The sequence below is a fragment of the Fistularia commersonii genome, chromosome 16, assembly GCF_037954325.1.
Source record: "Fistularia commersonii isolate RoL2024-O1a breed Wild chromosome 16, RoL_Fcom_v1.0, whole genome shotgun sequence".
Taxonomy (NCBI): Eukaryota; Metazoa; Chordata; class Actinopteri; order Syngnathiformes; family Fistulariidae; genus Fistularia; species Fistularia commersonii.
Genome location: NC_141299.1, coordinates 12,021,827 through 12,047,598, shown reverse-complemented (window position 1 = coordinate 12,047,598; position 25,772 = coordinate 12,021,827). Strand labels below are relative to the sequence as shown.

Here is a 25,772-nt window from a genome sequence, read left to right as displayed (position 1 = left end):
GTTCTTTATTGTCTGTGATGCGATTAAAAAAAACAAAAATTACTTTTTCATGATATTCTAATATTTTGAGATAGGATTTTTGACTTTTCTTAAGATGTAAACTATAATCAGCTATATTAGAATAATAAAAGGCTTGTAATATTTCAGTAGATTTGTAATGAATCCAGACTGTATGACATTTTTGTTTTTGTAATTGCATTACAGAAGATAAAGGACTTTTTCACAGTATTCTAATTTTTTTCTGAGACAGTCCTGTAGATTAAAACCTTTTCTTGATTTGCTCCGTTCTCTGTCTTGCCTTCGAAGCAACCAGTTCCGGTCGATGTTTGTACATCGGAATAATTACCCAGAAAATTAAAGAGGGGGGTTCAGTTTATAGCTCTGACAGTCGGAGTCGACTGTTCAGCTCGCAGGCCCTTTGATGAGCCAGGGTTCATTTGTGGATGCCTCGCGTTCGCGCTCAGGCTCTAACATGCAAACACACACATCTTGTTATTTTCCAGCTATTTGCATTCAGATTCAAATTCTAACTTGCCGGAACTCAAAGAGAGCCTCTCTTCTCCGGCGACGGTAGCAAACCGCAACCTACATGAATGAGACGCTGGCCTCTTCAACACATGGCATTTTTAAGATGCCTCTCAACTCCCATGATCTCCGGAGGTGGGTGAGTATGATTTGGAATATGTAGTCGGTTAGAAGAGCCATTGTGATCGATTTCATTCAGCAGAGAAGCTCACAAAAGCTCTGTCTAGTTGGCTGCGGCTGATGAGCAGAACTATGGGCAGATCGGAGATGAGCCAGCGGACATTCCATTCGGGCTCGGCATACTTGGATCCATGTGGTACAGCTACGTACATTTCTCTTCCTGTTAGACAAAAAAGCCAAACAAAGCCCTTTGTTTTTTGCAGCAATTGAGACCCCCCCCCCCCCTCCACCAAATCTGACACTTCCTCTTTTTTCTCATTAATAAAACATATATATTCCCCGTAGGATTGGAGTGAGGCTGGAGGAGGGGGATGATGGAGTGGCATGAAGGGGTTTGATATGTTGCCTGAGGAGACAAATTTATACGCATGCATGCTCTCTCCCTCTCTCTCACACTCACCCCCCCCACACACACACACCAACACACACACACTAACACACACTCTTCCAAAGCTCCATGGCGTCTTCAATAAAAAGAAGAATTTCCACTTGAAATTAAAAGAAAAAAAAAAAAAACTTCAAAAGCACCAACCACAGCCGATGAGGAGTCCCTCTGAAGTGAGTGTGGCAGATGTAAACTCTCTCTCTCTCTCTCAGACAGACAGACATTTACACACACACACACACACACACACACACACACACACACACACATAGAAAGGCACACCAAATGGAATTATGCAGATACAACACGTGTGTTTGTATGTGTGCATGTTGTGTGTGTGTGAATGTCTGTATGTCCATATACCATTCATACCACATGCAGTGGGGATGTAAACGTGCATACACATTGAGTGATTTAGGGTGGTGACACTGCGTGCATGTGTGTGTGTGTGTGTGTGTGTGTGTGTGTGTGTGTGTGTTCATGCACCAGGCATTTTTGTTGCTGTGGAGCCTAAACCTGCATAGACATTGTGGGGACACTGTTTTTCAGAGAAGTGATGCTGTCTGTGTATGTGTGTGAGTGTGTGTGTGTGTGTGTGTGTGTGTGTGTGTGTGTGTGTGTGTGTGTGTGTGTGTGTGTGTGTGTGTGTGTGTGTGTGTGTGTGTGTTCATGCACCAAATATTCCTATTGCTGTGAGGACCTAAACCTGAATAAACATTGTGGGGACACTGTTTTTTAGAGAGGTGATGCTGTGTGTGTGTGTGTGTGTGTGTGTATGTGTGTGTGTGTGTGTGTGTGAAGACCCCTTCTGTTGCATTGCGTCCAGCTGACCACTTCAGATGAGATGTGACATCGAGGATGAATTATACAATAGAGAGACACTCGAATGTGTCAGCAGCATCTGTCCCCAGCCGCGCTGACGTGTGTCGTCCTGCCTCTCTTTCAGAGCAGAGCACAGGAGCTTATACAAAACTAATGAAGCAGATATATGCTGTATTAACACACACACACACACACACACACACACGCACACACACACACACTGATTGAACAAGAGGACATGATGCCAAGTGGCTGCATTGTGACCTGCATTCATCCCAGATTCCTCAGATTTTCCCTACAAGCCTTCTTTTTTTTTTAAAAAAAAAAAAAAAAAGCTCAGAATTAAGATTTTTCATCCAATCAAATGTCTCCACTGGCGTGTGTGTGTGTGTGTGCGTGTGCGTGTGTGTGTTTGTTAGCGAATGCCAATCAGACTGTAACACTGAAAGATATATAGGCCGGGCGCTTTGTGTAGATGTGACAGCGAGGAAGAGTTTGTTGTTGTTTTCAGTTTCAGGGTGACGGCACGTTGTGCAGCTGCATGACAGATGCCGTTTTCCTCTTGGCTAAGTGGGGGGGGGGGGGGATGTTGGTGGGGGAGGGGTTCAAATAACAGAAGGTAACAGGTATAACAAACAAAAGACAGGAGGAACGGGAGAGAACACTCGCTCAAGAGCGATGACAGAGGCAAAAAAAAAAATCCAAAATGCATTAATTGCCTGAGAGAGGAGCCAGAGGGCAAGAAGAGAGAAAGAAAATAAAAAAAAATATAACTATAATGGCTGAGCATATTTTGGCCACTGATGTGTTTTGGATGCTTGCGCTCTGCCCTGAGTGCTTCCTCTGGAGCCAGCGAATAGATGCCTCTCTGTTCCGTAAATTGAGTTTGTTCATTTTTGCCGAGGATGAAAAGCAACTCCATCCCCAGCTGACGACCCGCGGTGGAACCAGAACCGGGATAGCTCCGATCCCGATGAATTTGATTAAACTTTGCAAAAGTATCTCTCAGAATTGCTGGTAGAATCATAGTAAGTTTCTATCATTATGAATAAAAACAGCAAATGGATCGCAAATATATATATATGTACTAAAAAGGAATCCATGAGTGCAACAGATTTTGACTGGTGATAAGTATTTCTACAACAACAGTAAATTTCGATATATAAAGGTATGTATTCGAATATCACTTATGTGTTTAATCTGGGAAAAAAACAAAATAAACAAACCCCATATGTAATGACTGGCATTTCAGTGAAGGGGCTGAAAAAGGGAATCAACAAGTGGTAACAGCTGTTTTCACGCAGATATGTGGGATTCAAAGGTCTCGGGGATCGGAGAAACATCTTTCCTCTAGTTTGCAACGAACATGTTTTTTCCCAAAAAAAAAAAAAAAAATCATCACAGCAGTGAGGGTGTCGCAGCTGTCAATCAAAACATCTATTTAAAAAGCTTTGTGCTAATGATCGGTTATTAACAATTTTTTTTTCAGTTTTCCAATACCGCAACGATGTGTCCCTGAGGGAGACGAACGGTAAACAAAGTCATTCTCTCTTTCAAGGCGACGGGAGTCCCTGCTGCTTTGTCTGTCTGCCTGCGGTGTCTGGTGTTTCAGCAGTTAGTGGCCTTTTGGTCTCCTGGCAGCGTCTCACCGCGTCCCCCCGCTGCCCCACCAGCACCAAAACCCCCCCCAACCCCTCCATCAACAGTGGCCAGACAGTCTTTCGGCTTTGCCAGCTTGGGAGGGAGGCTGGCGACGGCTTCGTTTCCAGGTCCAAAACCAGTGCGCTTGTGTCTAGACCCCCCCCTTATGCTTTCTTCCTGTCGGAGCGCCAATACACTTGTGATGAGCTCCCTTCTTCCACCCCGCCAGAAAGAGGGCAAAAGAAGTGGTGCACTATTATTCCCACCAGTTTGTCAAGTTTACTGCTAGTTTGGGGTTCTTTAGGGCTTAAAAAAAAACTGTTTATATTATCCCCTGTGTCCTTCATTGGCTTTATTACAAAGAAAAAGACCGGTTGGGGGGGGGGGGGATGGATGTTAAAAGTTGCTGTAAAATTGAGCACGGACAGTGGCTGCAAAACGTCCGATTTAAAGAATATAAAAAAAAGGGGGGAAAAAAAAAAAAGAAGCAATTTTCTTCGGTTTGTGATGATGCTGTGAGAGTCCCGGCGAAGTGAAAGTGCGCTGCCTCAGGCCGTGTTCTTGGAAAAGAACAACAAATCCTGGCAGAGAGCTCTTTTGAGGGGGTTTGAGTGCACCATCAACAAAAGTGCATCTGCTTTCCTTTACAGCGAGAGGCTACGCTTTCATTGTGCTCACTTCAATAACTCTATAATGCCACGTGGATTCTGTCTCCATCTCTCTGACTCCATAGACATCCGTGTATACATTCTCCATCTCTTCGCTCTTATCTCCCTGAGAGCAACATACACACTCCACACATTTTCCCCAAATAACTTCGATATCGCTGAGAAACTTTTTTTTTTTTTTTTTTGAACAAAACCCCTTTCGGCTCCTTCCAGAGAGGTGGAACTTTAAAATTGCCCACATCTTCACATTCTGAGGTGGGAAGGGTTTTCCGTGCTCGCTGCCAGGAATATATTTGTCTTGGCACAACTAGTTTTTGACTTTAGGTAAAAAAAAAAAAAAGAAGTGTGTATGTGTGTATTTGTGTGAGGGAAGTTCTTTCTACCTCGCTGAAAGTGCCGCAGAGACCCCCCACACTGCACCGGCCTCCAACAATACTGCTTCCTGGAACACAGATGGGAAAAAAAAAAAAAAAAAAAAAAAAACAAGGCTGTGGACAGCTGGCCACAGCGCCTGATATGGTTGCTGGACAGACAATCTCCTTATAAAACATTAATGGGGACCTTTTGGCCACAGACTTCATACAAATACAACTCACCACCGGGTCGGGCTGCATCAGGTTACACAGCGGCAGGAGGGAGCAGCTGCGAAGTATGAAATTCTCGCTGCTGATACGTGTCTCTCGCTCCCACTACATGTGGAAAATTTCATTCGATTTTAGAAAATCGATTACTCGAGTGTGTGTGGTGGTGGTGGGGGGACACACACGCTCTGAGTGAAGGATAAGCACCATAGGTGATGAATGATTTACCTGGTAAGATAAACTTTGTTGATCCCCATAGGGGAAATTCCTTTGTCACGGCAGCGTAACAGTTATGTCAAAAAATAAAAAAGTAAAATAAATATGAATATAAATAGAGAGACAGAAGACATCCATGAATAAACAGACAGCAACAACAGCAACAATATCAGGGATAACAATGGGCAACATAAAGGAACAGTATGGGCGAAAAATACACAACCAAAACTAAACGGCAATATAAATAAAGTGACAATAGCAATGACGAGAATAAAATAGACAAAAATAGGCAGGATGCGTGCAAGCTGGGACCAACAAGTATGAGAAAGACAGCAGAGTCAGGGCATGACATGTGAATGGGTGAGGTAGGGAGGTTGTGGTAGCACGGTTGCACCTCAGGACGGTCAGAGTTATTGTACAGTCTGATGGCTTTGGGCGCAAAGGAACGTCTGAAATGTTCAGTTCTGCACGGGGGTGGGATGAACCGTTGGCTGAGGTTCAGTCCCACCAAAGAACGGGCTTTCCTCACTATCTTGTTGAACCTACTGACCCCACCAGTCGTGGCACCGCCCCACCAGCACACTATACCAGAGAAGAGCGCGCTGGCTGCCATAGACTGGTAGAAGGTCTTGAGGAGCTCGCTACAGACACCAAACATCTCAGTCTCCTCAGGAAGAACATCCTGCTCTGACCATTCCGGTAGAGTGCATCAGCGTTGTGTGACCAGTCCAGTTTGACAATGTGGACCCCAAGGTACTTGTAGGAGTCCACTATCTCCACTTCTTCACCCTGGATGGCGATCGGTACCGGTCTCCTTTGATTCTTCCGTAAGTCCACAACCACCCTCTTGGTCTTGGAGATGTTGATGTTGGTGATCAGACCTCTTTACTCCTCTTTGTTGTCATCGTTGATGCATCCGACGATGGAAGAGTCATCGGAGAACTTCTGGGGTTGTACCAGAAGTCGGAGGTGAGGAGGGTGAAGAGGAATGGAGTCAGGACGGTACCTTGAGGCACTTCTGCGCTGCACGCCACGCCCTCGGAAACACAGCCTTCCACCCTGACATATTGCGGGGTCGGGGTCAAGTTGCGTACTCAGCAGCTCGTCCTTGAGGAGGATGGGTTACATCCCGTTGAGGGCACTGGAGAAGTCAAAGAAGGTGACTCTCAGAGTGCTTCCTGCACCCTCAAGGTGGGATAGTTGAGGAAGATGATTGCATCCTCCACACCCATGTGCTGCCTGTACGCAAACTGTAGAGGGTTCAGGGAAGCAGATAGCCGGTCTTTCAGGTGCTGGAGTACAAGCCTCTTGAACAACTTCATGACGTGTGATGTTAGCGCCACCGGCCTGGAGTCATTGGGATCATCCCTTCTTGGGTACCGGGACAATGCAGGAGGTTTTCCGGAGATCGGGCACCTTCAGTAACCTCAGAGAGAGGTTGAAGAGGTGCTGGAAGACCCAAGCACACATCTTAAGGATCCTGGGGCAGATTTTGTCCAGCTTTGCTCTGCCTCAACCTGGAGAACTCCCTCTGCACCTGGCTGGAGGTGAGGGTGAGGCCGTGGTTGGGGAGCGAGGGTACTGACCGGGGGAACTGCTGATGGGCAGGGGGACAGGGGAGAGGCTGCTGTGTTTGTTAATGCTCCCGTGGATGTAGTCGGGGCTGGGGGGGGGGGCTGTCTGTGGAAGCTTCCGGTGGGCGGTTGTCCGTGGTTGTGTTTGTGTCCAGGTTTTAGGAGACGAGGAGGCGGGTATGAGGGAGGGCTGTCCTTAGAAGCTGATACTGTAGATATAGGCGACAAATCTTCATATAGGAAATCATCATGATTTTAGTTTGCAAAGATACAACCCATTTACCGCTGCATGGAAGGCTCACTTATCAACAAGTTGCATGAAACTGTAAAAGTGGTAGTTATAGTTGAAAAAGAGAATCCTTGTAATCGTTAAGATTGCTCGGTCTAAGCAGGGGATCCTGCTTTGACCTCGACCGACCGATATGGAAGGTTTAGGAAAAAAAAACCCCTTTCATAAGAGTGAGAAGGACACAGCTACATGAGATCCAACGTGTTTACATTTGATCAGTCACAGTGGTGGCATTCAGCCCTCTTCCTTTCCCCTCTGAGTGGAAAAACAACTCCCGATGGGAACAAAATGAACGGTCAGCAGCCTGAGCAGAGAGGCTCCAAGGGCGAGTCAGCATGGAACAGAGGAGCCACTGGAGACTCTTTACACGCTACAAACCAAGAGCTGAAGTTCTTCCGGAGGCGGTGGAGATGGGATTGATTACCATCATCACACCTCTGTTTTCTTCTTAACCTTCTCTTTACGGTCTAAAGCGGGTGCCAAACTGCCGGAGCTTTTGTCGGTGGGGAGATTTTCAGCCGCTCCCTTTTGTTTGATGCAAGACGGAAGATCGGTCGGGCAGGATGGAGGAACAAAGAGGCTTATTCATCCACAGGCACATCTCTAAAACAGACGGATGATATCACTCAACAGGCTTTGCAGCTGATGAGAAGCATCTGCTGTCCGAGGACACACACACACACACCACACACACACACACACACACACACACACACAACCTGCAAAGCTAAAAAGGCAAGGCCTTTTTCTGGACAAACTCATCTCATGATGAAGGTTTTGCAGGCAGAATCTGTAGGGGGAAATGAGAGATGCGTTTTACTGCATGCGACCACCTCAGGTGGAAGAGGACAGAGCCGGCTTTGTGTTGTTTTGCCCTCAGCGAGATCTCCGTGTCCCTCGGGAGCTACGCCACGACTCCCAGAGATAAGAATCCATCAAGAACATTCCTTTCGTAACATAAGATGCAAAGCACCTGGTTGACAAATACCTATCTACCCAGCAGACGCTTAAAAAAAAAAAAAAAAAAAAAAAAAAAAACGCAAAATGAGCAGAGCGGCAGATGGAATGAGACGAAGACAGACAAAAACACGGGGCGCGCTGCAGAGGGGAAACGGCATGGAAAAATAATCGTTGAGAGGAGACAGAGGAAAGCCACTAATGACCGGAGACAATAAAAACTGGGCGCGTGCGCGGTGTCTTCTCAGCTACAAAGACAATAACACAGGAACCAGCCGCCCCGCTGTCAGACGCAACTACAGAGGGAATCAGCAGTCAAAAACCGCGGCACCTGAAAATAGAGCTTTGTGTGGGAATGTACTGTTATTAGGTCGTCGGACCGCACGGTCATTAACACCGTCACTGCACCTCTGAGACGTGGAAAAGCGGCCGCGCCACGAGCTAATTGGGTGGTCGGGATTATTTTGATGAGCAGTGGACAGAAAGCTAAACAATGACAGAGAATTATAGGATGCGCTGAGACAAAATACAGAAAAACAAAACAAATAAAAAAGAATGAGTCAGTTTGGAGACAAACTTGGCTGAACTAAAGTTTCTGAAATGTGCATTGCACCAAATGATAATTACGTAGGCACTTACTTCCTGTTGGATTTAAATAACTTTGCAATTAAAGGAACAAAAATATATTTGAGAAAAAAAACTATGGCGACTGAAACACAATGGATTGTTTTAAAAATTGAAAACTGTTTGCAGCTATGTTTTTTTTTTGTTTTGTTTTTTACATTTTTTTTTTTTTTAATGGAAAAATAGTTGTCGCAAAAGCTCAACCCAAGCAACTATGTAGCCAGTATTAATTCTTTGGAAAAATTTACTTGTGAATGGTAATGCTTTGTCTGCTAATTCAAAAAACTGCTTGATTCTGAACTTTCTGCACAAAAAACATTTGCAAGTTGAGAGTATGAACGGTATTTTCAGGATGGCTAACAAAGCTGACACAAACTGTTCTCGCAGAACGACTGAACGCAAACACATTCGTCCACACAACTATTCAGAGGGGGTTTTATTGCTAACATCTTCTAATCCTCTAGATCAACAGGTTTGTGTCCACAGGTTATTCTAACATCTTGCAGTGAATAAAATAATATAGTACAAAAATCAGTTTTGTTGTGTGCTACAAATGTCAAGACAGTTCTTGGTAAATACACGTTCACAAAAGAGAAGTATTATGAACATTCAGTTTCCCCTTCAAGTATGCAGCTATCCAAAGTGACTAGTGTAAAATATCTTCATGGTTATTTTTTTTTTACAAATTAAAGGTCCAACATGTCCATGACATTTGTATTGAGGAAAAAAAAATAAAAATCAAACACACCTGGATAGCGGCTATACATTTTGTTGTGTTTTGGTGGTGAGCAAATACACATATGACAGACACACACACACATACAGTGATGTGACACACTGGCTCCAAAAACTTGAGGAAAAAAAAAAAGTCAGCTAGTTAAAAAAAATTAATAAAAAAATGTAAGACTTGAACCAAACAGTGGTTGAGCTTCCCTAAAAGCAGCCAAGTGCTCCACTTTCCCAGCTCTCAAATGTCCATCAATCACAATTACAGGAAAACTGACACACAGCCGACCGTGAAAATCTATTTCAGCTTCAGAGGCAAAAATTTAAACCAAACAATCCCAACTCCTTCTGAACCGTATCGTACAGTCTCTGCAGTTGTATTTAGTTTCTAATGTTGTTGTGGCACAAAAGCTAAGTGGTCGTCATGCGGACTTGTGATTTGTGCCTTCCTGCAACCTCGTGGCGACGCATCGCATCTACCATTGATGGTGACAATGTTTAAGACTATGTTTGTGATGTTGAATTTTTGTCTCAGCCGGCTTGAGGGGCGTCTAGTTTGACTGACTAAAAGGCCGCTGAGCCTCGTACACAGCCGGCTGTGTTGGGTTGGAGGTACAAGGTGACCGGAGAAGAGCAAAGATCACGCAGGGCCGGTTGGGATGCTTACTGCTATGGTAAAATGAGATTGAATTTGCTGTCGGAAAATCTGAAATGAGTAGGTGAAAACGAGGGGACAGGAATACTCAGATTACTTTAAAATGATACTCAGAATAAAATTTCTTTTTGTCAAATAAATCATGTCTTGATGGGGAAGCAGAGGTTGGACTCAATAGAAATGACTTGTGCACCCAATGATACAACTGTCTCATTTAAATTGTTTCATTATATTTATAAGCGCTTTCTCCCATTTGTCAAATGTGATATTTCGTGACAAATGTGACATAAGTAAAATTTTAGGACTTTATTAATTTATTTATCTGTATTTTGGGGAGTTTTGGTTCAGATGTCTTGAGGCGCTTTCCTTTTTTTGATCATGTCTTTTCTCAGGTCACAATTTTGCGGTCTCTTGGTATGTCAAGTAGTTTGCTGAAGTGACTAATTGTCAATTTCCTCGCAATTTTGAAAACAACAAAATTGATTTGTTGAGGAAAAATGTGACCTGGTTTTATGCAGTAAACTTGTGAGTCACAGTTTAATGTGTAGAGAAAAAAACAAAAGCGATACCAGATCAGATAGATATTCTAGGTCTAAATTGCCCGTCTCCAGATTAACTAATGCTTTCTGTCCCATCGAGTGGTAGGTGGAGCAGATCTGGTTTTCAGAGTAACTCTGACCCTTATTTGAGGACACAAGGAAATCCACGGTTGTCCAATCAAAACTGAAGAAAGTTGGCGTACACACCGGCCGATTTCCTGGTTGCATACAAGTGTAGTAAGGGTGGTAGATGAATGTCTCTTTGGTTTTACCGATTGAACAAAGCAGTTTAATGCTCTAATCCTGACGATTCACGAAATTCAACAGGAGGGTGTCACAGGGGGAGAGGGCGGGCAGGGGAGGCACTTGACTTCAATGCTACAGCAAAAACTCCATCATCTTCAGATTAAATATTAACACCTTCCATTAAACATCTGCATTCAATGATTAGAGTTTCCCTAATCAGTATTAGTCCACTCAAAAAAGGTCGACGTTTGTGAAACTTTACAGGTCTGATCCATGTAAATATAAACAGACAGACCTTGTCTTTTGGATCCCAATTAATGTGAGATAACTGTTAACAGAATACTACAGAATACTGTAGGTGTGAAAATAAGGGCAATTGTAATAAGATCACATACAAGATCTCCATGATGTACATAAAGTCAACACAAAAATCTCCTGTGTGTGATCACAGGTTCAGAAAATCTTATTTGGGTGAAGACAAAAAGCACTTCGGACACGCTACGAAACATTATTCCTCCTTGTACCGCATATTTTAAAAGGTATTTCAGCTCTACATACACCAGCAAAGGTGGGATGGCCGTTTCTATATTTCTTCAGCGAAGAAGAGTGACGTCTTAAGACAACAGCTCATAGCCGTTTACGCTACACAACCCTTCACAGTACCGTTTGCATGGAGAAGAAAGATCATCAGCAAATAAGGACGAGGTTTTGAACATCTCACGCCTAAAACATGAAGAGTTACAGATGTGGTTGGAACCGGTTTCAGATAAACCTCAAACTTCTTCAGTGTTCCGCAAAACCCAGACCTACAGGTTTGTACAGGTTCATACAGTGTGTCACCTGAGGTAGCCTTTGTCTATTTCCTGCTGAACTTGAGATGAAGTTTCTTGACCAATTGATGCAGAAGGAAGGAACTAGTCATGTTCACAAAAGAAAATTTTACCCAGTGACTCCTATTTGAACAAACCGTCTATTTCTTGGGGATCACACGTCAGGAAAACCCGAAGGAGAAAAAGGATTTCACCTTTAGAATGACATGTATGCCAACCCGCACTCCCTTCTCCATGTCCATGTGATCATGATCCAGATGTTGCCATGTCTAGTTCAGGTGGAATAGTGTATTTTGGAAGTAAACCATAAAACTTGTTAAGAATGTTAAGAATAAGATGTTGGATTGTTTACAGAAAATTCACACTGCAATTTACTGGTCTTTGAATTCTTGATTCAACAGTGTAATATCCACCTGCTGTGTCCATAGAAAGCGTTTTCAGGGACCGGGAGGGTGCAGCACCAGTTTTTAAGAGGAATTCCTGTAACATAGGAACCGGGTTGACGTCATTTCAAAAAACTACAGACACGAAAATGATGTTCCTGCATTTGCCTGCGTTAGCCGGAGAGTCGGGGCGACTGAAAAAAATATTAACACTTCATTAACTGTGATTAAGCCCCCTGCCCCCCAACCACCACAAAACCTGTTTTCTAATCTGCTGACTAAAGTTAAACTTTATGTCCAGCGGCCGTCTGTAAGTAGCATAATTAAGAACAAAAAGTCACAAAGTGAATCAGACCATCACAAGATCGACAAACTGTACAGCCAAGCACTTTAGTCTATAAATGTTCATTCAGTCGTCTGGAATGGTGTATTATTCTGTGCAAGTGAAACGTCAAGAGTGTTCATAAAGTGTTCAATCACTGTTAAATCTACAAGTAGAAGAAAGGCCAGGTCACCGTCGCTGCACCTCTCGTGTCACCGAGCCGGGAGTCTTTCTCCCGTCCCCTCCGCTCTCATGGCTGCTGTCTTTGGCTTGACAGAACTTCATGTAACTTTTAATGCTCAGGTTATAAGAAGCCTTTGCTCACCAAATGGTCCCTCTCTTCACATGTGCTGTCCTCTCGATTAAAAAAAAAAAAAAAAAAAATTAAGAAAACAAATAAAATGACAATTCAGAAGCAAGGTGGTGGCAGCGGTGGTTAAAGTTTGCTCTCGCTGTGACTGCTTTGGAATGGACCACTTCAACAATGACAAGATTTTCAAATGCCGTTCTTCCCCAGACGCGCATCAGACGTCAGCGGTGGCGCGTCGCTCTTCTCGCCAAGGCTCTCCGAACGCAAAAGCTGATGACTTGTTTCAACTGCTGGCAGCTGGTGTGATGACGGCAGACTGGTGTTTAGAAGAAGATGACATCCTCCTTGTTGGGGTCCTCCGTGTTGATCTTATAGGGTGGTGGCATGCTGTGGCTATGGCTGAGTACATGGCTCACGGCCTGGGGCTGCAGAGGGGGCTGGAACTGTGGTGGCCCAGCGCTCTGAGCGTGGGGTGGGAAGGCAGGAAGCTGCATGCTCGGTTGGGTGGAAGGTGCCGGGGGCTTCAGAACGTTTGGAGAGTTGGAGCTGACGGTGGTGGAGGAGGACAGGGCGTCTGGTCCGACATTGTCTGGAGGACTTAGCTGATCTGTTGAACACATATCATTGAGGATTTTTGCAAAAAAAAAAAAATCATAATCAAAAATACTTATTTGGTCGCTTTAACACGTAAATCTATTTTGTCGAGAATACAGAGCAGGATTAAAGTGCTGAAATGTTTGTCTGCAGTCCCGCCAGCCTTTGATAACAACGGGAACCTGGTAGGTGTGTGCACAAGGCGAGACAGTGAATGAAGACTATCTTTAGAGAGGAATGGGCGGGGTCGGGTTTGTCGAGAGGACGTGTGTGTCCAAGACAAACAATAATGTGGTCGGTAAAGAGGAAGGAAGTGGGACTGTATGTTCCTTGACAGAGAAACCGTGAAAACTGTTTGGAAGAAGGTACCTGTGGGGTGAGGGAGGGCGGAAGGCTGTGAGGCGGCCGGCTGCTGGTGGGGGCTGACGGACCGCTTGGCCTTGTGCGTGTTGTCGTCTCGGGCAGACAGCTTCAGAGGCAGAATCTGCTTCGTGTCCACTGAGGCTGAGAGCCACGGGGGAGCAGTGGAGGGAAGAGCAACGGGCAGGTGAAGATAAAACTTAAAAACCAGACCACAGAGCATGTCGTAGTGTAGAGGATCCAAAGTGGACTACTAACACGAAAAATGGAAGCCAATTGATTAGCTGCCTTTTAACTCTGTTGTAAAGCACAAATCAGCTTAGGCTTGACAAGCAGTTAGAACTCATGTTTGTGATTAGGCATGGCAAATAGCCAGTATATCAGGAGATTTTAGCACCAGTGGAGCCCATGGCCACCCACGTACTCTGTGAAACTAACTGTCTTCCAGCTCCTTACCCGTGCTGTCAGTGCGATGGGAGGCCTTGCCGCTCTTGCCACCTTTGCCTTTTCCACTGCTGAGGGCTGCCAGCTTGGTGGGGATCTGCTGCTGCACCCCGGCCACTTTGTGTTGTTGATTGGTGGTGCTAAAAAGATGGAGCGGCACCTCGGTCTTTAGCGGCAAGGTGGAGGAGCTCGTCTCCCGCCGCAAAATGACTTCGGGGCGTTCTGGGTAGTCAGCTGGCGCGACGGACAGGCTGGCCCGCACCAGGGGCTTCTGGGGCGGCGGCAAGTCAGAGGAGCTGTTGGAGCTGATAATGGTAGGGGACATGAGGAGCTCCCCATTTAGACCGCCTGACAAAGGAGCCACCTAGAGGAGGAAGGACTACATGTTAGCGGTTGTGGTGGCGGACGGCTTCTTTCATTTGTTGCGAATGGCATTATAAGACTTCAGATTCTGTTTTCAAGTTCACAAAAGGCAGCTTTCCAACCCCAACCTATAATTATTCATATCTGTGGTCAAATGCAGTTTGGAATCAGAGCAGTGGAACATCACCCTTGCATGTTGAGTGTGCTTCTTAAGGGGAGAAGACACACGCACATACACTCAAAAGCGTCTGTGTGACGCCATGCCGTTGCAGAAACACAATCTGTTGGGAAGAAGTATATTTATGGGCTAAAGAGGGAATCAGAAACACATGCTGCACTTTCTGCTGAGCAAACAGTTTAGTGAGTTTGCTGCAAGCGTTTGATGTGTTCCAAGAGGGTAAATGACAATGCATATGCACACACACATAGACACACACATACACACCCCTTAATAGGTTCCATGAAAATGAAGCCGCGTCAAAGAAAACAGGGTTGTGTTAAACATGCAGAGAGGAGCAGAGGAATGAGTAACACTTTGTTATGGCAAGCCAAACAGACACTGTCCACTAAGCAACTAGAGTTACAGATGATTTAGTCATAAGGAAATCGTCATCCTTTAATCTGCATTGACCTGAAAGTTTCTGTAAAAATACCTCGTATCAAGAGTTTGCGAGGTGGGCATCAGGTGTGTTTCGACTATTCTTAGTGTTGCCCCCCCCCCCCCCGCAAAAAAAAAAAAACATGAGCTGCATCTGTGATTATCTGAACGAGAAAGGAAACAAATGTAATTTGGATTTCTTTCGATATCTTCAGAGGACGACAGGAAATGAGGAGGGCCCTAGTGGTGTCCCTGGTAATAAGTATGGAGAAAAGGTATTCTCAGACCAAGAAGCGTTTCAGGCAGGGATACCATCTTGGCAGGCCAACGGAGGATCCGACAGGTAAGGCCTAGTTCCCTCATCAGAGTAATTTATGATGCTTTCCTTTCCCCAATGAACCTGCTGGTATGATTTAGCCAAGACCAACACAGCCCAATTCTATGGGAGTGCCGATGGAAATGCCTGACTCAGCTTCAGCTTTCAGGCTTTAGAATTGTGCAATACACAAGTGGAGAAAACCAGCCCTGCCTAGATATGGTGGCTTGGTTCAGCAACACCTTGACTGTGACCTGGTCCACTCCAGACCTTGCGGCGGAAGGCAAAGATGAAGGCGTCTTCTCCACATCAGGATGAAGATGCGACAGCTTTGTTTATACATCTGCTGTCCTGCCTTCAGAGGGGAATAAGCAGAGCACTGAAGGCCTGAGAAGATCTGGCTTATGGGTCTGAGAAGAATCTCTTTGGCTTCATTTGAGACAGAGGAACACAAACTGGAGAAACATTTTGCGCCACTAGGTAAGGTGGAGGGGGTAGAGAGGAGAACTACCTGCTGCCGCTCAACAACCAGGAGCCATTCTGTGATTAGCCAAATTATTAGTGATCTTGTGGCCACTATGATGCAAAGTTATACCCATGATGCTAATAGATTTCATACTAAGAATCTCTCAGTGTCAGCTTGGACTATTCAGTACAAGTACTTTTCAATCATTATTATTTTTCTACCTAAAGAAGCTAATATATAAAAGCAAGTAATTTGTTTAGACAGGTTTCACCACTTATTTCACCATCTTGTTGAGATGTTTTTTGTGTCCAAATTTGAATCGCAGCAGTGTCGACAAGCCTTCGAAACGTGACACGGTGAAAGAAATACAAAACAAAACCGCAAATCCAATAATATAATAACTATAATCACGATAATTCAAAAACTAAGGTTTTGATGTCAAATTTTCCATCCAAATGAACATGCAAACACTTTCCAAAGAACTGAAAGTGGCACAAATTTGACCTAAAATTTCAACTTCCATGAACATTCAGTTTTTAAATGTAGTGCTAACAAACCTTGACTGACGCAAAATACTTCGTGTGGCATCGCTGACTACAGTATGATGATATTTTAACAAGTCGGCAGCTTGCCCCTGCTGAAACAGCGAAGAATACCAGGACGAGCTAGGCTAGCAAGGGGCCCAACAGTGGGGAAAGTCACACCTCCCTCCCCCACCCCCCATAACATCGTTTTTCCCTTTTTCAGCACTCAATTCATCTTAGCACACAGATGTTCCATTGTTCCCACGACAAGGTGATCTGCATCACGCAGCAGGTTTTTGGGACGGTTAACTGTGTGGAAGCTGCCGAGTACAAACAGCCCTGAGTGACAGCACATAAACAATTAACACTGGCTGCCTTCCAGAAGCATTTGCTAATGATAGGCTTGGAGTAGCTAATTATACAGGCGGGTTTCTCTCATCTAGAAAACTGCCTGGATACTCCCATATCACACAGAACCGGCCAAGCGTCTAAGCAAATACTGTACAATGTGTTGCTTTGTACACAACGGACGGAGGTACCGGCCAACGTGTCTGACCTGGAGCAGTGACTGACAAATCTGACGTGAATGATGTCTTGAGGAGTTTCTTTGGGTCATGTCTCTTCGATACACGCAACTTCTTGACGTCAGGCCAAGATTAATGTGAATCTTCTACACTTATTTATAAATGTAACTCGGAGTTAATGCGAGTTTTCAGATGAGACCGACATTTATTAGTCAGTCAAATGCTTCCTCGAAAACAAAGAAATCTCATGAATAGTTGCGTATTGGATCGAAAGATTATTCATCAACATTACTGAAATAATGTGTTTTTATTCGGTTGAAAGATGTTCAAGCGTGCTTTATCGAATGAGATTTGTTTTTTTGGAGGCCAAATGTTTAGGAGATTAAGGAAAATCATTTCCTCTGTTTTTCGACATTCAACTGACTATACAATAAAAGTACTATGGAAAATAACCCAATTCATCATAATCACAATTGGCCCTTGTCACACAGAAAATGTTGCCTAAATCTCACAATACACTTAGACACACGCACACCCACACAGAAATATAACTCATTCCCATATGGATTGTTTCAGAGATGATGATGCCAGAAGGGATAATTTATAAGGAGATAATTTCACCCTTAACATGGTAAAGCTGTTTTGCTAACATGTTTTCTTAGGAGGTGACATAGGGCTTCTACTGGATAAAGGAGGCGCAGCTGCACCAGAGGGCTACATCTACACACACATGGGTGACATTATTCCCCTTAAATGGTTTGACCATGTTCCTCCCGACTGCGGGTCATTGGCTTTTTAAAGAAGTGACAAATAAAGAAAGCAAGGTAACCTTGTCTTTGAAAAGTATTCAAACAGTTAGCTACTTGTATGCTTCAATTCAGGTCTCATGTGCAATGGCTGTCTTGAAAAAATGACCTGTCGAGTCCCCTGAAATTGCATGACCGTGATTAATGAAAAAAAAAAACATTTATACATTTTGGATTTTCCCTCACTAATCAAAAAACAAGAACTAAAAAAAGGAGAAAGTCAAATGCCAATGAAAATGTTCAGACAAAATTTTGACATACTAGAGTTTTGAACTGAAAATGCTAAAACATTTGAATAAAGTAAAAGCATTAAAAAATATGCTGCTCAGAAGCTGCTTCCAGCTGATTAAACTAGTCTACATTTGCAAGATGGTCATGTTGTGGATGGGTAGGATCATATTGTTTGGTAAAAGTTGTAAATCAGAGCAGGAGATAGAGGTCATCATTTTACAGCAGACAATTATCGCTGAAGGGCAACATAATAAAAGAGATATAATTTCTCAGAACATCTGAAAACTGAACCCTAGATTTTTCTGCAATGAGTCAGTATTGTCCTTCAGTGTGCTGGCTGTCGAATAAGATATGAGACGCTGGGAAATCTTATCCACTGACCATTATTCAGGTTGAACCTTGACCATGTACATACAGTATTTTTAAACTTCATTGAATTATCATGCTGTCAGACTTGAGCCTATGTCTTGGAATAGAGCCCACAAGAAGCCTGATTCCAATGCTTTCTTGAAGGAAGGACGTTCCTCTGCAGTCAGGGCAAGCTGCTACTCATGCAGTCTTGCTCACGTGCGTTCCAAGATGCACACAAACATGCAGAGAGGCATATCTATTTAATGAAGTCTAATTATAGAGCTATGGGTTTGCTGATGAGTCCTAATGTTGGTGTGGTAGTGATTAGATGGCTGATGATATCAGACTGGCCTGGTGCCTGAAAGACATCATGAAGTCAAAGAAGATGAAAAGGCTCCTTGATGTTTTTGACGAAAAGGCGCAACTAACCACTTTCATATCCCAATATATCACACATGCAACCCCGGAGCAGCATGTGCACAAAACACACAGAGGTCCTACCAAACCAATCTTAAACAAATATTGTGGGCCTGATTTATGTGGTTAAATGCTGTCAGGGTCTATGTTTTTCTTGGTCCAGGTCTCTGTTGTCAATCATGTCACAAAAAATAACAAAGCTCAAGTGCAATCTCATTCAAAAAACATTGCTCTGGTAACATTGCTTCTTATTACCAGACTCCCTGACATTTAGGTCTAATCGATTAAGAGGCTCTTTATTCAAAGAGTCCCTGGATGTTTGTATGCATATGTTACAATTATTTTTATTTTTTTGCAGGAATTAGATAATTGTGATGATGTCCCCTTTTTTCACTCACTGGACTTCGCTTTTTAATAGCAATCTGCAAAAACATATCTTCTACGACAGCAATAACTATCAAGAAGACTTTCTTTTTTTTCCATCACATCACAAAACTTTCTTTTTAATACAGATTGATCTTAAAAATGGGACAAACTGACTCCCAGGGACAGTAGAGCAGAAAAGTAAGATTCTGGTACCAAAAATAGGCCAGGACACAAATAAAGCTGTTCCCATGTAATGCTATCAAGTCGGCACACGAGACTTCATCTGAAGAAGCTAACATTGACAGTGACTCACTGACCTTCTAAATGGCCTCCTTTCAAAGAAAAAAAACAAAAACATCAGAGGGACTTAGGCCCTTTAGCTCCATGAACAGTTGAAATTTCTCTGCCGCTCAAGGTACAAAATTCTGTAAAATTAGCTGCCGCTCTTCTAAAATTTTGCGTTTTGTGAAGTAAATTCAATAGTCTGATTAGACAAAAGGTAATACAGACAAACCGGAGGACAATGGCATTGTTGAATATATCTTATTTTACCTTTGTCTTTAGTTTATCTGCATCATCTTGGCTTATCAAAAGTCTGGTCAATGAGAATGCCAAATTATCAAGCTTGGATGGAAATAGAGACAGTAAAAAAAAAAAAAAGATTAACTAAGTTTTTTTGCAGCTCCTTGACAGATCTTTGGTGCCAGGCATGAAATTACAGTCAGTGGATCGTCCTAACAGTTCCTCGCCTATGAAACTCACAAACAATGCACCCCATTGTGCTGCTAGGAGTAATAGAAGAATTGAAGTAAGGACACACAAAGAAGGGCAGAGAGAGAAGTAGGGGAAGCCAACTTGCTGTTAAGGTGGATTCCTGGGTTGAGTTTGAGAGGACAGAGATGAATTTGTTTGGGTGTGTGGATTCATGCCCTGGGGATGGGATGATGGAAAACTAGCACCAAAGGAGGGTGAAACAGGGAAAATGGGAAAACCCCTACTTATTCTTTATCTCGCATGGGCTTTTCACTAGCATCATTAATGCTGATTTTAACTTCACCTCCTTTTCACACACATCCTTATTATCCTCCGCCTTACACAAAACTTATTAAAGGATTTATAGTTTGAATACTTTAACAAGTTTGGAAAAACGTATGTTGTTTCTTTGTGGAAGGACTTGGCATAGAAGTCATTAAATGAGGCTGCTGTCTGATGCAAGCCTGCATTGTATTTCTGTAGTATTAAATACTATATTTTAGGAAGCGGCTGTAGGCCTCTTTAATAACATCATCTTGACCACAGTCCCCACCTCAATGGTTTTCCTCTTGATCTTCTTCTGGTGTTCTAGGCGTTCCTTCTCTTTCTCCACAGCTCTTGTTGACTCTCGCAGCCGCTCCAAGCCCTGCTGATACGTCTCCCTTTGCCTCTCAAGCTCCACCCTCTCTTCTGCCAGACGGTCCTGCGTCAAAAAAAAGGAAAATAGGTGCGATGAAAAGATTTTAAAAGAGTCTTCTTCTCCTTTCGGCTTTTCCTCTCTTCCACCAACTACCTTCAAATCCTAAAAGACTTTCAAGAGTAAACTGCAGTATTCTGTTTTATTACAAATGAGCTGGGTTAGGGCACATCATCCGCAGAACTTGAGTAGAATCAGGGTCTTCACCTCAAGCTTCCTGCATTCCTCCTCCCTCTGACGGAGCCGGGCCTCTGTGGCCTCCACTTGCTGGCGGTGCCTCTCCCGCTCTTTTTCCCACCTCTGCTGCTCCTGCCGATGCTGAGACTGTCGCTTGTGGAAGCTGGCCAGCTCCTCTCTCTGCAGGGCCAGAGTCCGCTGTTTCTCCTGCTCCAGGAGCACGTTGCCCCTGTGACGTCCAGGCAGAGATGCTCGCTCTGTGAGCAACACTCGCTGCAGCTCAATTTGACTGTCCTGCTGGGATATGATGGCCTGAAGGAGCAGAGATAAGATGAAAATGAAGACGCAATTTGAATTTTAAGAGATTTAGTATAAATACAAAGCAGAAAGGCGGCAAACTTGTGTGAAAATTTTGTCTAACACATTGGCAAATATTTGTCTTGGGCCACCTAAAAAGTATGGTAAATAATCCCTTGGAAAATAAACTACTATTTTTACTTCAGATATTTCTGAAGTAGAAAAGTGGTAATAGCATGCAGCCAGAATATACTCCAAATAGATATATATTTAGCCAATGCTTGTTTATTATGTACATACTGCAAAACAGGTGGATGTTTTGCTGTGATAGCTGGTAAACAACGTTTTTATAATTAGTGGTCACTGTTTTCTGAACTCTTCAGTCCAAGGTGTGCATTGGTTAACAGAACTGTGGGTCGGGACATTATTTATCGATCATCAATAAATGTCATTATATCACAAATCCCATTTCTGTTCTGATATTTTGGCCAAACAACAGCTGAACTCCTCAATTATGCCTTTGGATTTTTTTTACAGCTTTAAGCATTGCCACATGATTTGTGAATTAAATATTCGCATGAATCTGATATTGTGACATGAGTGAATGTCAATTGACAAATCATGTTACTTTTGCAAACCACCTTGGAGGGTTTGTTCATTTTATTATTGCATAAAGTTACATACAAATGTTTTAAGTACTGTTTGACTAAAGGATCATCCAAATGTGAATCTATATAGGCCAAGCAATTCCAAAAGACAAAAAAAAAAAATTAAAAAACAGGCACAGGGCAACTGTACCTGCAAACTGTAGAGCCTCTGGGAAAGTCTAAGCACACCATCAAAGAACTGGAATACAAACACAAACAACGATATGATGATTTAATAAACACCGGTGGCATCTGTATATTAATTTGCAAGATTCTGCAAACTAATGATATGTTATCTTATTGCAGCTCATCAGGGGAGTCTATGAATATCATAATGAACAAACCTCAGCCTCAGGAAAAGAGTTTGACCAGATGCGGTTCCACTTCGCAGGAGGGAAGTTGCCCTCATCCACCTGAGAAACAAGAAGTCATGCATCATGTCTTTTTCGACAGACAGTTGTTTGATTTCATTTCTTTATGTCTTTTTGACTCAGCAGAGACAATAGTTTGTGCTGAAAGATATTCTCCTTACATCCAAGAAACACAACTTTCAAGTAAAACACCAAGCGTCCATGCGTAATCATGTGTTTTCTGCCCGGCTATTCTGAAGGTTCAGGATTTCAAAAAGTAAATTGATGATCCCAATATTTTCCAGGCTTTATCTACAGCTTGTGTGTGTGTGTGTGTGTGTGTGTGCTCGCGCGCACATGCACGCACACTTGCTTCCCATACCATCTGTTCCAGCGTGTGGCTGCCACAAAGATCTTTGAGCTGAGGGTCAGAGCTGGCTCTCTGGCTTCGGTCTCTGTTTCTAGACTCACCAGAATAGTTTTTCTTCACACTGCCATCTGGCAGAGGCACATCAATATGGACAGACACAAACAGTAACACAAAATTAAAAACAATTAAATCAAACCAACTAGGAAAACAAATACATTAACAATAACACATGACACAGAAATACAAATGTATAAAACTTTCATTTATGTTTTCTTCTCCATGGTTATTGTCAAGCAATAAATCAAGTCAAGATAATCAAATGGCTTTGAAATTTTTGAAATTTTATTCATGTTATTCTTTACAAAATGTCCACTGATGTACAACTGCAAACAATTGGATAGAAGGCTTCCTCAAGGCACAGTAGTGCTGCACTCACTCTTACTGAGGATCGTAGGGCTGCTGTCATAGCCCCCAAAGGTGTCTGCTCGGCGTGGCAGAACCCCGGAGCTGCTGCCCTCATCTATCCGTGATGGTGAGGTTTCTTCCCACACTCCAGGCTGCAGCAAATTCTGGAGGTTCTCCACTTAATTGACAGAAACAGTGAGGATAAGAGTTTGTAGCATGACTTGAACAGAGAGACAGTCAACAAAAGCACAATTCTATCAATTTCATATTCACTACAAGCCATCATGATAACATGCAGCACTCGTGTCTAGTTGTTTTGTTTGTGTCTCTAGATGCAAGAACAGAGTGGTGCTTTTCTACCCTCTTTGATGGCTCCTTTAAGCAGGGTCTCCCCCTGCTGGAGGTCTGAGGCTTCTCCTCGGAGTAGCAGTCTGGAGCGAGACATCGCGTCCTCAAGACCTGCCACAGACTCGGTCATGTCTGCAAAGAGCTGAAGCTTCTCGGTAAGAGCCTGGGTGATCACTGCGTCCTTTTGGCTCAGCTGCTCTATTTTGGAAAACAAACCATTTTGAGAAAATGTAAAATTCTTTTCGATATCAGTAAGAGCTTAGTTAGTCATGGCCTTACTTCTCTCTCTGCCCTCCACACAATAATAAACCCAGGAATTTTTAAAAGGTTTTTTAAAAATCCCTGTGCAAAATCACTGTTTATGTGTACTGTTAAAACCAGAAAAAAAAAAGATATGGTTTGTAACCCTGATCAGTTTCAAAAGGATCAATATCTAAAAATTCGATGAGTCATTGTTTGATACATTACTTGACGTTCCAAAATTAATAATTTAATCAATTAATATCCTGAATGTAAATAGATCATCAACCGACTGTAACGGAACGGTCTTGGGAGTTGTTCGGCTAAAACAGATATGTGAGCACACTCTAGTGGTGGGCCAACGTACGTCTCTGGTGTTACCTTGAAACTCTTTGAACCTGGAAACTTGTGCCTCTTCCTCCTCACTGAACAGGCTCTCTTCAGTATCAGGACAGCTAAGAGGGTCAAAGCAGAATTTATTACAAGGGTAACAAACCTGGATGTAAAAATACTGCAGAGCTTTGACTGTTATATCACATTAAAACATACAAACACATGCAATGTTGCACACTGCCACTTTTATCATTGGCATAGTTTTAGATGTTTTTTGTTCCCCCTGGAAACTTTCAAGGTTTTTTTAAAAAGTGTGCTGAACCATAGACAAAGGGTGCCCCCTCTGAGGAACTAGAACTACCTTTCAACAGCTTGCCGAACGTGCGTCATCCAGGTGTTTCTTTCCTCCTTGGAGGTGGTGTGGATCTCGTACATCTCTGGCTCAATGGAAGAAGCGCAAATAAGAAACATGGCTTTTTCCTCGTGGGCGACTTCTCTCACAATCAGCTTCTGGAGTGAGATCACTGGGGGCTTGTTATCCTGAGGGGGAAAAACAAACAAAAAAAAAAAAAATCATGAAGAATGTGAGGAGACAAAAACGTAATGTATACTGGAAATAGAACAATAAAAATTACATTAAATATACACTATACTCATTACTCTAATTTATCTCCTTGTATGGATGTATTTGATGAGATTACAGTGATCTACTTACGACTGTAGCAAATATATATCTCTGATCCTTGTCTTGAAGCAAAAGTAAGACATCTGATAGAAGCACCGCGAGAATATCTGAGGACACAAATAACTGTTTAGAATTTCATGCTGAAAGAAAAGATTAGAGGTGAAAAACAATTTGGAGTAATGATTGTAAATGTAATTATTTTTAAAGCGTATTTTTTCATGGTAGAGTACACTGCCTTGTAGCATCACACCTTTGAGCCTGCCAGAGGCAGCTTTCCAGTAAACTGTGCCCTCATGCAACAGGCGCCTCCTCCCTTGTGCCAAATCTTCACGGCGAAAAACTCTGCCATCTTTGATTTTTCCCAGAGCCTTTGGCTCCATCCTAGTGTGTATGTCTCGAAGGCGAGAGTTCTTCTCATGGAGACTGACCAGCGTGTCCACCTGGACAATTGTGTCTTTGATTAAACCCAAGGCGCGAATCAGCTCCTCATGTTCTTCTGAACCCACTGAAAACAAAACAAACCAAAATGCTCAATATAAAACACCAATGAAATACTGTCCTTTACTTGATACATTGAAGCATTAAATAAGGATATGAGTCATATAGTAAAATTGCTTTAGATAAGACCTTCCGTGTTGTGCAGTATGCGCTCCACGAGGACTGGATACTTGGTAATCCGCTGCGTGACCAGTAGAATACACTCAGTCACACCCAGCCTCCGCACAATTGAAAGGTTGTTGATTTTCTACCAAAACAGAAAAAAAGGAAAATATGTTCAGGTACAATGCCACAAAGGCTCGATGGATATTAAGTGACATTAGAAAAGTTGAATAGAAATGTTTTACCCGGATGATATTTTGGAACCGTTTGTTGTTTTGCAGCTGTTCTTTGTAGTAGTTGACGGCCTCTGTATGACGACTACAGAATTCACCGTAGCTATCCTTCATTCGCTCTCCAATTTCACCTGAGAACTGTCAGAGGCACATTTGTGATTGTTACATACGACATTAAGCGCAAATATAAAAAGGTGTGCCATTTAAGCAATTAAAGCGTCGATGACGGTCTCCGTCTTACCTGGGAGATCAAAAGGTCTGCTACTCGGTTGATTGTGTAATTTCTTTCACTGTGAGAAACAAAGTTTTCTCGCCGTCGGTCTTTGAGCCGAGACAGGAAACATGTGTGAAGCTCCAGGAGGTTTTCCAGGCGGGGAAAAAGACAGTCCAGCCTGCTCAAGTCCATCTGGAGGTTCTCCCTCAGCTCTCGCACGTACACATGCAGCATTATCTTCAGTGTTCGCACATGATGCATTTCAGTCTGCATCAGCTCTGCGGGTACATAATGCAGCAGGTTAAAGTTCAAACACACTCATGTACAATGTACACTGTGACATGAATTACCGTTTATTTTTTCTGTCATTCTAAAATTGCTCAACGGTAGTGCCCCTTATTTTTTTCCTACACCATTTAACAGTTTCACGGACTAAGAACCCTTACCATATATCACATCCTGTCTCTTCACTGTCTCTTTAGAGAGTTTCTTAACATACTGCGAGTCAACCGCCAAACTCCAGGACTCCACCTCCAGATCCTGGGCATCAGACTCCAGATCAGCGCGTATTGCTGCATAGTAAGCATCTA

General features: G+C 43.1%; 1 protein-coding gene across 1 annotated transcript in view; it reads right to left on the bottom strand.

Moving 5' to 3' along the window:
• Positions 1-8,885: 8,885 nt before the first annotated feature.
• arhgef18b (rho/rac guanine nucleotide exchange factor (GEF) 18b) overlaps positions 8,886-25,772 on the bottom strand; it is a 37,018-nt gene continuing 20,131 nt past the window's right edge. The window contains exons 14-31 of the mRNA XM_086162235.1: positions 25,629-25,769; positions 25,210-25,460; positions 24,981-25,106; positions 24,763-24,880; positions 24,386-24,640; positions 24,166-24,242; positions 23,812-23,990; positions 23,499-23,572; positions 22,890-23,075; positions 22,561-22,707; positions 22,137-22,252; positions 21,749-21,817; positions 21,556-21,603; positions 20,491-20,772; positions 20,140-20,289; positions 13,884-14,235; positions 13,437-13,571; positions 8,886-13,080 (exon numbers count right to left, since the gene is read on the bottom strand). Of these exons, the coding sequence (XP_086018361.1) occupies positions 12,797-13,080; positions 13,437-13,571; positions 13,884-14,235; positions 20,140-20,289; positions 20,491-20,772; positions 21,556-21,603; positions 21,749-21,817; positions 22,137-22,252; positions 22,561-22,707; positions 22,890-23,075; positions 23,499-23,572; positions 23,812-23,990; positions 24,166-24,242; positions 24,386-24,640; positions 24,763-24,880; positions 24,981-25,106; positions 25,210-25,460; positions 25,629-25,769 (2,990 nt within the window). The 3' untranslated portion in view covers positions 8,886-12,796. The remainder of the gene's footprint in view (positions 13,081-13,436; positions 13,572-13,883; positions 14,236-20,139; positions 20,290-20,490; positions 20,773-21,555; positions 21,604-21,748; positions 21,818-22,136; positions 22,253-22,560; positions 22,708-22,889; positions 23,076-23,498; positions 23,573-23,811; positions 23,991-24,165; positions 24,243-24,385; positions 24,641-24,762; positions 24,881-24,980; positions 25,107-25,209; positions 25,461-25,628; positions 25,770-25,772) is intronic.